The sequence below is a fragment of the Melospiza melodia genome, chromosome 3, assembly GCF_035770615.1.
Source record: "Melospiza melodia melodia isolate bMelMel2 chromosome 3, bMelMel2.pri, whole genome shotgun sequence".
Classification (NCBI taxonomy): domain Eukaryota; kingdom Metazoa; phylum Chordata; class Aves; order Passeriformes; family Passerellidae; genus Melospiza; species Melospiza melodia.
This window is the reverse complement of record NC_086196.1, coordinates 65,453,371-65,465,586: the sequence shown is the minus strand read 5'-3', so window position 1 is coordinate 65,465,586 and position 12,216 is coordinate 65,453,371. Positions and strand designations below refer to the sequence as shown.

Genomic DNA, 12,216 nt, shown 5'->3' with positions numbered 1-12,216 from the left:
CTGGAGAATTGCAATTCAGTGTTGCTATAACTAGAGTATGTTTGCAAACCTTAGGAACCCCTTAAGTAGCTCCATTTATATTGGTACTGTATAATTGCTTCCTTCAAGCTTCTCACTTATGTGGAAGCCCCTGCTGGCCCACTCTTTGAGACAGGAGATGTATGGGTCAGCTGATGGTGCTGTTTTATCCTAGAAAATCTTACTCTCCAAAGGCTGTTTTCTGGCTTGACTCCAATCCCCTTTGATTTCAAATGCTGCCTCAAGAATGGAGGTTTGTTGCTGAAGTAAACAAAAGCAGCCCTGAACTACTCTGGCACCTGGGCCTTAGTAGTTCCACTCAGAATCTTCCTCCTGAGTTTTCCCATCAAAGAAAAGCACAGAGAAATACATTGGTGAAAGAAAGAAAAGTGAAATAAAAAAGATTGGAAAATTCTCAAGGAGCTTATTTATTTTCATGTCTTTTTAAACCCATGTAGCAGTCTTGCTTGGACTGTCCGGGTGTTGGAGGTGCCTTTGCTTTATGTAGTGCAGACATTTAGTCACAATTGTGCCATTCCTCTGTAATTAAATTTGGAACTAAATGGAGAGAACCCTTTCCTCTAGCATTGGCAAAAAGATTCAGTTTCTTTTCCCTAGAAGACCCTCCATCAATCCCAATGGACCCCATACTTCCTCAAATATGCAGCCTTTACAGATTTCTGAAATATGTTCAGAAGGAGCCTCATCAAACTTATAGCATCCTCAGTATTCTGGGGCAGAAAGATCTGTTGCATTGAGAGCCACGTGTATTTGAGACATTTGCTGCTGTTTTGGCATCTGATGCCTTTTTGTTCTTTAGAAGAGTTAACAGTTGGTGCCCCTCATTCTGTAAGACAAATTTTTTAGAGATCTTGGTCACTTCAGTCTTAGTCCATGTAGCAGTTCATTTTTGTTGCAGCTGTCAATAACTTTGATCATATTTATTATAACTCTCTGAATGTTTGCTGTTGTAACTTTGATTTGAAACGTGAGTACATAACCTTTTTTGCATCAGAAGTCTGTTTATATGATGGGTTTTATTTTTTGTGAAGTTCTTTGTTATTTTGACTGCCTGCGAAAGTGTGACCTTAAATGGCACTGCTACAAAAGAAGTCTAGCTAGTGGCTTTTGTGTTTTAATTTCTACAGTGTGACTAGACAATAGAAAACATATCTCAAGGGTTATATACTCTGCATATCACACTTCAAAATTTTGTAGATGGGTTGTAACCTGCATATGTGTAAGAAAGATGGGGGGAAACTCAACTGTCTTCAAGTTCCACGTCCAGAAATAAGGCAAGAAAACCAGCAAACTTGAAGAATTTTTTCATAACAAGCAAAATATAGATTTAAATGTTACTCTTGACAAAATCTGAGTATGCAGCTCTAAAAAGAGGTGGATCATGGAGAGGGTAAGGTAAGAAAATGGTTTTACTTTGCTCAGTCTTTACAAATCTTAACCAGTTGCTAGATCCCCAAATTCTTATTGAAAGTGAGTAAAGACACAGAGTGGGTTTCATCTTTTTAAAAGGCAGATTAAAAGAAAAATACCTTACACACTTCAAAATGCCTACTCTGATCAAACTTTTCTCAATGTTTTAAAATCCTTTGTTTTGCTTAATTTTTTTTAAAAACTTCTCTTTTTAGGCGTAATATTATTGAAAATGTGTATACTAGGCTGAATCCACACAGAGACAATGAGGGGGTAAGTTCCCATTTTGCTCTTTATTAATGTGAACATCAAAGTTGTCATGCATTAAGCAAAAGTGTTTGTCACTGGGAGTAAAATATTAGAAATACAAGATACATATTTTAACATACTTCTGATTTTTACCTTGCTTTGGATGGATTTGATATAGAAGTTCTTCCTTTAAAAGACAGAAAACTGACACCTAATTCTGAAAGACTTTTTAAACATCTAAATGACTGTCACTTTCTCAGTCAAACCTGTGAGGCAACAGTGCAGGGTTTTTCTAAACTATGGTTTAAAATTTTTAAAACTTAGTAGTAAGCAAATCCATTACCCAACTCACTGTTATGTCTACTGTCCAGAAATGTAGTACAAGAGGGGCAAACACACTTTCTGTTGTCTCCTGTAAGCAGGCCTTGGTACACTGAATATAAAAGACTACAAAACTAATATTGACATTTTCATAGCATTTACACTGTCTTTTCATGTCCCATCTCTACTGGTCTAAGGAAAAGTAATTTTAGATTACTTCAGTTATGATTTCTAAAATGGCTTACATTCTTCTTCCCATTTCCTACGAAGCTGAATTTTAAATTGTACATTGAAATCTGGTTTATTGTACCTCTAAACCTGATTATTAGGTAGCTCTTAATATTAGTGTAAGTAATAACTGGTGTTTCTATCAGTTGTGGTTAAATTTGTTTAAAAACTGTGGAAAACCGAAGAACTGATAAAAAAAACATCAGTGCTTGTAGATATTGTCATTTCCTGTGCAGTTTATGTGAACTGTTTTGTGGAAATACCATTCCTATTGTAGTCAGTCCTTTGTAATGTTTTTTCCTTTTGAGATGGCTACAAGGCCCTCAGTCAGGTAGTTATTACAGTGAATGGTGTTGCACTTGAAATACCTTGAAATGATCAATTGCACACCTTGAGATAGTAAATACACAGTCTCACCACAGTTGTTACTGTGCCTTCTCCATTGTCCTCTTTTCTTATCTGCCTAGATTTGATTTATTATCTTCAGTCAGAAAGCTTGTGTGGGTGGAAGGGGCCACTTTTCTGTTAGTGTACAAATGGAGAAGAAATCTTTCAACTTGTTAATTTTTTAGGATTTGTTCCATTGTCTAGTTTGAAAGTCATAGGATATGCTTTTTTCATATTTCACTTTCAAGAAATCGTGCAACAGTACCCCAAACCAAGATACACAAAATTTTCCTCTTTTCAGCTTCTTTAGTCTTTCAGGAAACTCTGCACTTCTATCGGCCTGCTACTACTTTTTGTGTTTAGCCAGAACTTCCCCTGCTTTTTTGGGGAAAAGTTTCTGGTATATTTGGCTTCTTTAAAAATTAAAAAAAAAAAAAAAAAAAAAAAAAAGAAAAACAGCATCGGTTTTACAAATTAATGGATCTTTTGAGAAAAAAACCCTGAATGTTTGTCTAATGGTTACATTTTAGAAATGTTATATGCCGTAGTTGTATTTATGATGCACCTGTTCTAAGTCTAGATTTACTTCTCAATAGCTGTACAAGTTTGCTGAAAGTTCTAATATGTAGTACAGCATCTGTTTGTCTGTTGACTCCTTTCAGGAAATGTTTGTGCATCATCCATTGTAATTTAATAAAATGAGTTAGCTAACTTAAATACGCATTTTGCTCCTTGGAGAATATACCATTAACAGCTTTGACCTTTGTTGCCACTAAAATCCCTGAGTAGCTGGTTTACTTTTAATTTGGTTTCTTTAAAAAGAGATTTGAACAGTAGACTGCAGTCTGCTTCCTAATTTTTTTTTATGTTGATATAGATGTGCAAATCTCAGATATGTGTTTTAAATAGAGTGGTTTAAATTCTAGTTTGAGCTTGTGATAGCATGTCATTTGCCAGTCAGCACCTTTGTTCTTTTCCCCCCAAGTGGTACTAGCCCAGAGCAGTTTGAGAGGATAAACTCCTGTTTGGTGAAGGATACAATTCCTGTTTGCATCTTCCCAGCAAGTTATCTTAATGTCCTTGGAGTGGATGAATCTGCTGTGCCTCATCTGAGACAATGAAAACATGACTTTCTTGCTGGTCTTACTCAGTTTCAGGTGTATGTGTGTTGATCTCTGTAGCCTTCTGAACTGGATATTGTAGTGTCCAGAGATGTAAAGGGAAGGAAGCTGTTCAGTTATTCAACATCAGACTCTTCAGAATGTCTACACACAGTGATAATCTTGCTACACATCTCACATTTAAGCAGGAAGAAGCAAAGGCAGGAAGGAAACATACACTATATCCCGATGATGACATTGCCAAATGAGATTGAAATCTGGCTAAGATGCTCCTGTTTAAACTAGTATGAGGCTAGAGCAGATGTTCATATGAAAAATGAGGTGCTAGAGACATGGATGCTGAGTCTGCAGAGCACAAAGGCACCCCAGCACCTGAGCATCCTTCCCTGAGTGTAGTTAGCAGTGCACCCGTGTCTGCTGAGAGTGGGTGTTGTGCAGAACACTTCTGTTACTGACTGGAAACTCTGCCTGTGGCAGTCCTCTTCCATCTTATGGTTCTGTGTAAGACTAAAGCAATTTTTATCATGGCAAAAGAGTAATGTTGTTAGTTGCTAAAATATTAATGCAAATGACTAAAAAAAAACTCTCCAAACCATACAAACAACAACACAAACAGTCAGATTCACCTTTACAATTGAGAATATGGTTTCCTTCTAAAGACTATGCATTTTAGTGTCTAACAATTTTAAAATAGTTACCATGAGTTCATGTGAACTGGATCATAATAGCTTTCCAAGTCAGTTCTTAGTATGTAAATGAAAACCTTGGTTTTATCTGTTTCTAGGTTAGCTTTGTTTTACTCAGCACCGTAAACGTTTCAGGTAGTGTTGCACTTGGATTTTGTTTTTTGGTTATCCAAACTAGTGATAGCAGATTTTTATTCTTCACACATTTGTTTTCTGAGAAACCTTAACATAGAGGTTAAGTTAGGAGATGCCATGCAGAGCAAGAGTCTGACAAGTAAAAGAATCCTTACTTACAGCAGTATCCAGAGATCACTAGTCTGGCTTGAGGGTATAGCAGTCCTAAGTTGTTTCTGCTAGGAATCTCAGCAGATTACGAGTATTTTATAAATCCAGGGCTGGAGAGAGCCCTGCACTGTGTCACAATGAACAACTTTATCATTGTTTGAGCAGAGGCTTCTGCTACAAATGAGGTACCTTGTGCCTTTACTAATATGAGTGAAAGCAAGAAATCTATTATGTATTGGGGTCTGATGCTTTCAGATCTTTAAAGGAAATTCTAAAGAATGTTTTCATAGCTAAATAATTGTTAGCACTGTGATGTTACAATACCACTGAAGAGTTGTTCTTACTTCCTGTGCTAAAGTACTACTCTTTTTCTGTTACTCTACTCTGACCATGTTAATTTTTTGATGTGTTCCTAAGACTAGGAGACTACTATCTGATTAGGCTACTTCACTATATGTATATATCCTTAAACACAAGAAAGAATGTTAAAATTGCAGTGGGTGTGTTAATAGTTTCAGTGGCATTTGCTTAAAGCTGCCTTTGAGCATCTTAGTTGAAATCAATAATATTTCTCTCTTGTTTTTACTAATAATATACTCTGGCAGTTGGCTGAACCAAATCAGATGCCATTAAGGGCTGCTACACATAAAATGTAGATGGACACAACTCTTACATCATTCTCACAATATTATAAATGCAGTCTTCAATACATTGCAACCCTTTTCATACACAATTTAATAGCACAAAACTTGTGTAAAAATTGTCAATGTTCATGTTGAATATAGCTAGCACAAATTTATTCCTGATTTTATGGTCAGTAGCGCTTCAGTTGAATTGAAATGTGAAGGAAGGCAAATGCTACCTTGCACGATAACCATAGTTTTCAGGGACCTGTTCTAGCCACACATCATTAAAGAGAAATCTCGGTCTATGTAGCGTATAATATATAAAAGAGGCAATTTCTGTCCTACTGTCTGTGGGGTTTCTTGTCTGTTAGCACTGAGGGACACAAGGGAAGCACGAAATAGCCTGCTGTAAAATAGGGTGCAGTGCCATGCAGGATGTGAGTTTGAATATCAAACGCTAACAGCATTGCTAATTCAGCTCCTACCAGCATTTGAATTGCTTAGGAGCCTCAGGGCTGCTATTATATTGCTTATTGCTTTTACTCTTCAGTGTTGCATGGAGCAAAATTATTCACTTCAGTCTGCCAAAGGAATTTTTAAAGATCTTGGTATTGTGAAATGTGGAAATTTCAGGGTGTACGTGTGCTAATGTCAACCTCAGAGCAAAACTGATGGAGTAGATGAAATATGGAATTTAAATGTTCCCTGAATTTTAAAAACCTGGAAGTCTTCAGCTATGTTGCCTTGTTTAATATTAGCTAGGTATATGCATAACTCAGTTTCTTTTCTTTGTCAAACCAAGAAACAGGATATAACTGTGCCCATTCTTGGTGCCCTGGGTTTTTGCTGACATTGTGCTTGTAAGGTATTAGAGCAGTTCCATTTCATACACTGAAACTATCTCCTTTATCTTGCTTCTCCTCTCTGTGCTCTTGAAGACGAGAGTATTGAATTCTTGAATATTCTCTTGAATATTTTCATATTTGAATGTGAAAATGCTAGTACATGGGAGTCAAAACATCTCAAACTAAGACCAGCAAACCACAGTGAAAGTCTGTCTCGTATTTCCTGAACAAATTAAACTTAGAGGGATGCCATTATATGCAGTAATTCTCCTTTTTCTGGTAAAATTGTCCCCATTTAAACTTGGACTGTGCTAGTCAGTCTTGGGGATTTTATTCCAGCAACATTACAGAGAGCATGCAGAATCTTACTGATCCCAAGGTATTTTCTCAATACTGCTATTAAGCTTGTAAATGAATGGCAGCAGTACTTGTAGTTAGGAAGCTTTTGGATTACATGACAATAAAATGAGGTCAGCATGAAAACAAGGCAGTCTGGATTGTGCTTCTAATGTCTTGAAAATCTGCCAGCTTCCAGAGATAGTTTCATTTGTCTAGATTGATAAGTTGCTAGATATTAATAATTTAAAATCTACTGTTCCCTTAAAGCAACAGTACTGCTTTAGCACTTGAAAGTGAAAATACCTAGTATCAGTGTCAAAGCACTGTAAGTCTCTCACCAAAAAACATGACACTTTTTTCAACTGAAGGCTTGTAACCAAGCAGGTCATTTGCTGAGGAGACTTCCATTCCTTAATCAGCACTCAATGATCAGATTTTGTACTGAAGGTTCTCAGGTTTGACATTAAACAACTGCTCTACCTGCTAATTTTTCCAGGCAATAGACAATCTGCCCAAAGATGTGTCTTATGTTGTTCAAATACCAGCATTCCCCACACTCATGGGTAGCTGCTTGCTTTTCTGGTGGCATCATGCATGCAAAAATCAGAGACTATTCACTAAAACACTGAGCCTTTATTTTGATGTGATGCTTCAACTAAACTACTATGAGTAGAGATAGCTATTCTCTGAGTTTTTCACAGAACTGTGCTGCTACTCGCTACCGGCTGTGCAGAAATTCACAATTAAATATATTGACCTGGTGGCTAAAGAAGCTTAAATTTTCAAAATTTTCCACTGATAATTGTCCAAAGTTGTGGGGGTGTATAAATCTGTATTTATCTAAGACATTTGAAATAAAGATGGAGTTAATTGGGAGGAGGTACTTTGACTGGCTCAAAATGAATTGAAATTATTAAAAATGCTGGTTTCATAGTTACCATTGTTTAAATTATGTTGTTTTAAAGGATGAACATGAAATACACCGTTCTAAGTTGTATGTTGCTAATAAGGTGTTTTACATTCAAATAGAGAGCTGCTTTCTCAGTTTGAAAAAAAGATTGGTTTTTCGGTTTGCTTTTTTTTTTTTTTTTTTTATGTGGTTAGAAAAACTTTTAGTTTAACTACTGATCTTTTTGGGGTGTTGAATCTCAACCGAAGGAGCCCGGCGCGGCCGAGGAAGGCGGAACGCAGGGGAGGTTGGTGGAGGCGCTGAGGCAGATGCGGATTAATCATAGGGGCAACTACCGCCACCTGCTGGAGGAGATGCTGGCCGGGTACCGCCTGGCGCAGCTGCAGGTACCGGACGCTGCCCAGGTACCGCCCCCGCCCGGCCCCGGCCCCGGCCCGGCCCCGGGCAGCGACCGCAGCGGCCCGCAGCACTCGTGACACCCGCGGCCCGCTGGCGCTGCGCTTCCCCGCCGCGGCGTCCCCGCCCGCATCGCACCGCCGCGCTGCTAGCCTGCAGGAATGGTTGGCTCTACTGTGGTACCTGTACAGAGTGTTTGTACACAGCGCTGACTTCCTTACGAGTTCAGCTACGGTGGGATGTTAGTTATTGCATCCTAAGTTGTGTAGCGAGATGTAACTTCCCGTTTGAGGTTTTGATCTTTTTTCAAATCCTGTGTCACCAACAACAGGAGTCTAACATGATACGCAAAAAGGCGTTTTAAAACTTTTTCTTTTGAGAACATTATTAAATAATAGTTTTGATGGTGTATGTTTGCTCATTGTAAAGTAATCTACATCTTAGTTGTATCTTTTGTGCAATTTAATTGAATTATACAAATTATTCAGGTTTTTTTTTTTTTTTCTCCCAGCATTATGTACTGCATGTTTGTGTTTGATTTGTATATAGTTTCTATTACAGCTAAATTACAAAAGCTGTTTTATTTTAGGTTGTCACTTATGAAATGTTTGATTTTTTTTTTCCTTTTTAGTTTAGATTGTATCCAGTGTTCATCATAAATACTGATTTTTTAAACAATGGTATTATTACTTCTCAGGTTGTAGCATAGCATACATCCAGAAATGAAAATGTACTTAAATTTAGTACATAGTGTCAAGTTACAATAATTTGTGAACAAGTGAAAATAAAGAATATGCTGTGGAATATCTGTATGCATATTGACTCTTTTAAGTGAGTAATGAACTTTCTTTGAAGTGTTATCACTCTGACATGACTTGAAACTTTTCATAGCTTCTGCTGCAAACTCAGAGTGTTCATTAGTTTCTACAAAGCTTTCAGTGATTTTTGGGTTTGGAGCATTTGTATTGCCCACTGTACTGAGCAACATTTCTCAGGTTCAAGCTAAACATCAGCTGTATAAATGAATAAACTATTCTTCTAAAGCTTGCCTTCTGCTGTATCTTTTCTTGTTTCTTGGGGTACACCACATACATGTATGTCCATTTGGGTAGGTCGATGGTAATACTGGGACTGTGCCGTACTGGTAGCTCATCTGCTAATAAGTGAAATCTCTAAGCTTGTGTCAGTTGTCAGTTCATAACATAACATGTGCACAAAAATATAATTGTTCAAAACAGGTACAAATTTCACTGCCTTAACAAAAATGACCCTGCAGGAATTTCTTTCGGACCAGGAATACCTGAATAGCTGAGTTCCATAGTATTTTGTAGAGCTTTTTTTTTGGGTTTGTAGTCCACAGATATAGTCTGTATTGATAGTAGTGATTTAGTAAGGTAAATCTTGGGTTTGAGTTATTCTGCTATAAAAGCTTTACTGGATTCATGTTTTATAAAAGTAAATTCCATCATGATGTTGACAAACAGGAAATATTTGTGTATGGATGTGGGCAGGGATGGAAAACAAGGAAAATGTTTTCTGTCTTAACGCTAGTATTCTTCTTAATTATGCCGCTGAAATCCAAAGTGCAATAAAATGTTTTCATTTGTATTGGTGAGTAGTAATGTTTCTCCTCTTCTTTTCCTGTAGGGTTCTGGAGATCTAGAAGATCCGTGGTAGCCTTACAAATCTGCTAAAATGCTTTTGATTCTGAAAGGGGGAAAAAAACTTTTAAATCTGATTTCTTCAATACAAGGGAAAATTTCTGGTGGATTTCCAACATTTTGTGAAATGGGCAGAAAGATAATAGAATTTTCCATCATTTGTTCATTTTTGTGTTCTCTGATATTGCCACTCTTAGCATTGCCTGTACTACAGTATTTTTACCAGCCTCAGGCATACTGATTACATCTGTATTGAACTTTGGCCCTAAAAAAGAAGGAAGGAAGGAATATTCTCTCAGCAGATCGGTGTGTGTACCTGAGGTGCACGGGATTGTAGGCCTACTCTGAAGATACACTGTGGCTAAATGAAACATGCAACACACAACCTTGAGAGAGAGTACAAGTAATTGTTCGAGACGTTTCTTATTTCACTTTACCAAGTTGGAAGGCTTTGCAGCTCTGTGGCTTGGAGGTAATTTCAATTGGGCAATACGCTATCAGATGTGTATTTTTTGGTTTTTTTGGGGTTTTTTTTAAATTTTCCAGTTTACCTGTATTACCAGACCGTTAAGTTTCCCTGCAGTGTCCAAATTGTGATACATTGCCTACTGCTTGCTTGAAGATAAGTGTATTATTTGGCAATAATATATGAAGATTCTAGACATCTAAAACCAGTAAGAATTTTACGCATGTGTACAACACACCCTTCAACTCTTGCTAGAGAAAATCTTTTTGAAAAAAAACAAACTGGTGAATTTATAGTTAGTAGTGACTTGCTTTGACATCTCTCACAGCTGCAGGTTTTTTTAAAAATGCTGAAAATTTGCCTTTATTATAATGTAAATTGTGATTATTTTTTTTGTTCTATATGTGGTTTTCTATAGTTTTTTGATTTTTTTTCAGCTTAAGATACAGACAGAAGTCTTGTGTAATATGGGTATAATTTTTAATTGTTTGCATTATTTTCGAAGTTCAAATTATCACTTTGAGATTACTATAAATACACTTAAAATTATCTATTTTAAATTAAGAAAATATTAGAGATATTTTCATGGGTTCAATGACCTTTCATTTTATAAGCAATGGGCATGGTACAGAGTGGCTGTCATGTAAGGTACTTGAAGATTCTTAGTTTAATTCTATTTTTGCAATAACCTTGACTTTTTTTCTGACTTCTTTGAGTTGTGCATGTAATGAGTCCAGTAAATGCTGAAAATGGGGAAGAGTAAAGTATTTATCTAAAATAAAAGCTATTGGGGAGGGGAAACAATGAATGTATCCATCTGTACATGATTTACATGCTGTGGATGCCTTGTAAACATTTTCCTATTTGTTTAAACTGTGTTTCAGCGAGGATGTAATTGCCCTTGTGTGTAGTTTTAAGCTAATGACAGTCATCAACTGGTTTTGTGTGAAATTAAATTCATGGTATTTTTCTGTAACTTTATCCCCATGGTGAGTCTGTAAAAACCACACGCTCTTTCATACTGATGCCGAAGGCCAGCTTTTCCAGTCATTTTGATTCACTGTGTATCTGATTTTTTTTTTTTTTTTTTTGGTCTAGAGAGGATTATTGCCACAGTATATTTTATTTATTCATTAGATTTTAGCCTTGTAAGTTAAAGTGTTTTAAATGATGATGTTAACAGGTATTTGTCCCTTTACTGTTTTTTTTGGGGTTGTTAAAAGGTAGGGAATGAAGAATGCAAAATGGTTTATTGTTCAGACTGTCCGCTCTGGTCCAACCCTGTACTGATAGTACCTTCCCAGTATGATATTGTGATGTTTCATACAATACAGTGAACATAACCAACTTGTTATCTTCAATAAAGGATTGCTAAAACAGTGTGACATGCTTTCTATTTTCTTGGGAAGGACTTACTAAGAGGATGCAGGTGTTCCATATGAAAAGATAGCCCAGTAAGATTTATGAGGTTGCCTGGTTGATGGATTTCTTGTTGTTCTGTTGCAGATGTGCCCCTTCATCCCAGAAAAGCACAAGTCTCAAAGTGGGCTTCTCTGTGGGAGGAAGGAAAGGGCTAACAACATTTAGTGCTTCTAGGGCAAATCCCCATCCCAAGTTTAGCTGGAGTCTTAGTCCAGCTATGGGAGAGTATTCATTTAAAGACTAAAAATTCAGATTCAACTAGACTTTTTGCTCCGCTCATTTCTTGAAGTTTCTTAAAGATCTGAGCTTAAACCTATGACATTTCACTGTTGAACAGTTTTGAATAGAAATTTCTCTGATGTTAATGCTCTCATGTTAGAACTTTTACAGATTTTTTTACCAACTTACTAATATAGTTTTTTAGTTGAAAAGGTGAATGGAATTTCCATTATATTGATACTGCAGGGTAATAACCTGCCTGGATAGTTAGTGTTACTCTAGAATGGACATCTTTACAAACAACCTGAAGATTTTTGAGTCTACACGTCTCTAACTTCTTTAAACATTCTTGTTGGATTTGCTTGTACAGCATAACCCCCTACATGCTTTCTTCATGAGCTACAATTTTAATGCCTTGTTCCACTGGTGACTTCTGGTATTCCATGGGCTCCAGTCCCATGAACACTTCTTTGTGTAGATTTTTTACATTAAGTGGATAATCTCCCTCAAGTACAAGGGTTGATGCTTCCTTGTATTGAAGTACAGCATACACACAGGTTTTTCAAAGAGAAGGATAATGGCTTGCACAGCTACAACAAAAGGTAA

General features: G+C 36.8%; 1 protein-coding gene across 2 annotated transcripts in view; it reads left to right on the top strand.

Annotated features, from left to right (window-relative positions):
* Positions 1–11,351, top strand: part of PPM1B (protein phosphatase, Mg2+/Mn2+ dependent 1B) — a 61,367-nt gene extending 50,016 nt beyond the window's left edge. Inside the window, exons 6-7 of one of the 2 annotated variants that reach the window (XM_063152073.1) lie at positions 1,665–1,722; positions 9,490–11,351. In XM_063152073.1, the coding sequence (XP_063008143.1) occupies positions 1,665–1,722; positions 9,490–9,519 (88 nt within the window). In that variant the 3' untranslated portion in view covers positions 9,520–11,351. Of the gene's footprint in view, positions 1–1,664; positions 1,723–7,694; positions 7,923–9,489 lie in introns of those variants that run through there. The other variant, XM_063152072.1, reaches the window with a different exon arrangement.
* The last annotated feature ends 865 nt before the right edge of the window (positions 11,352–12,216 follow it).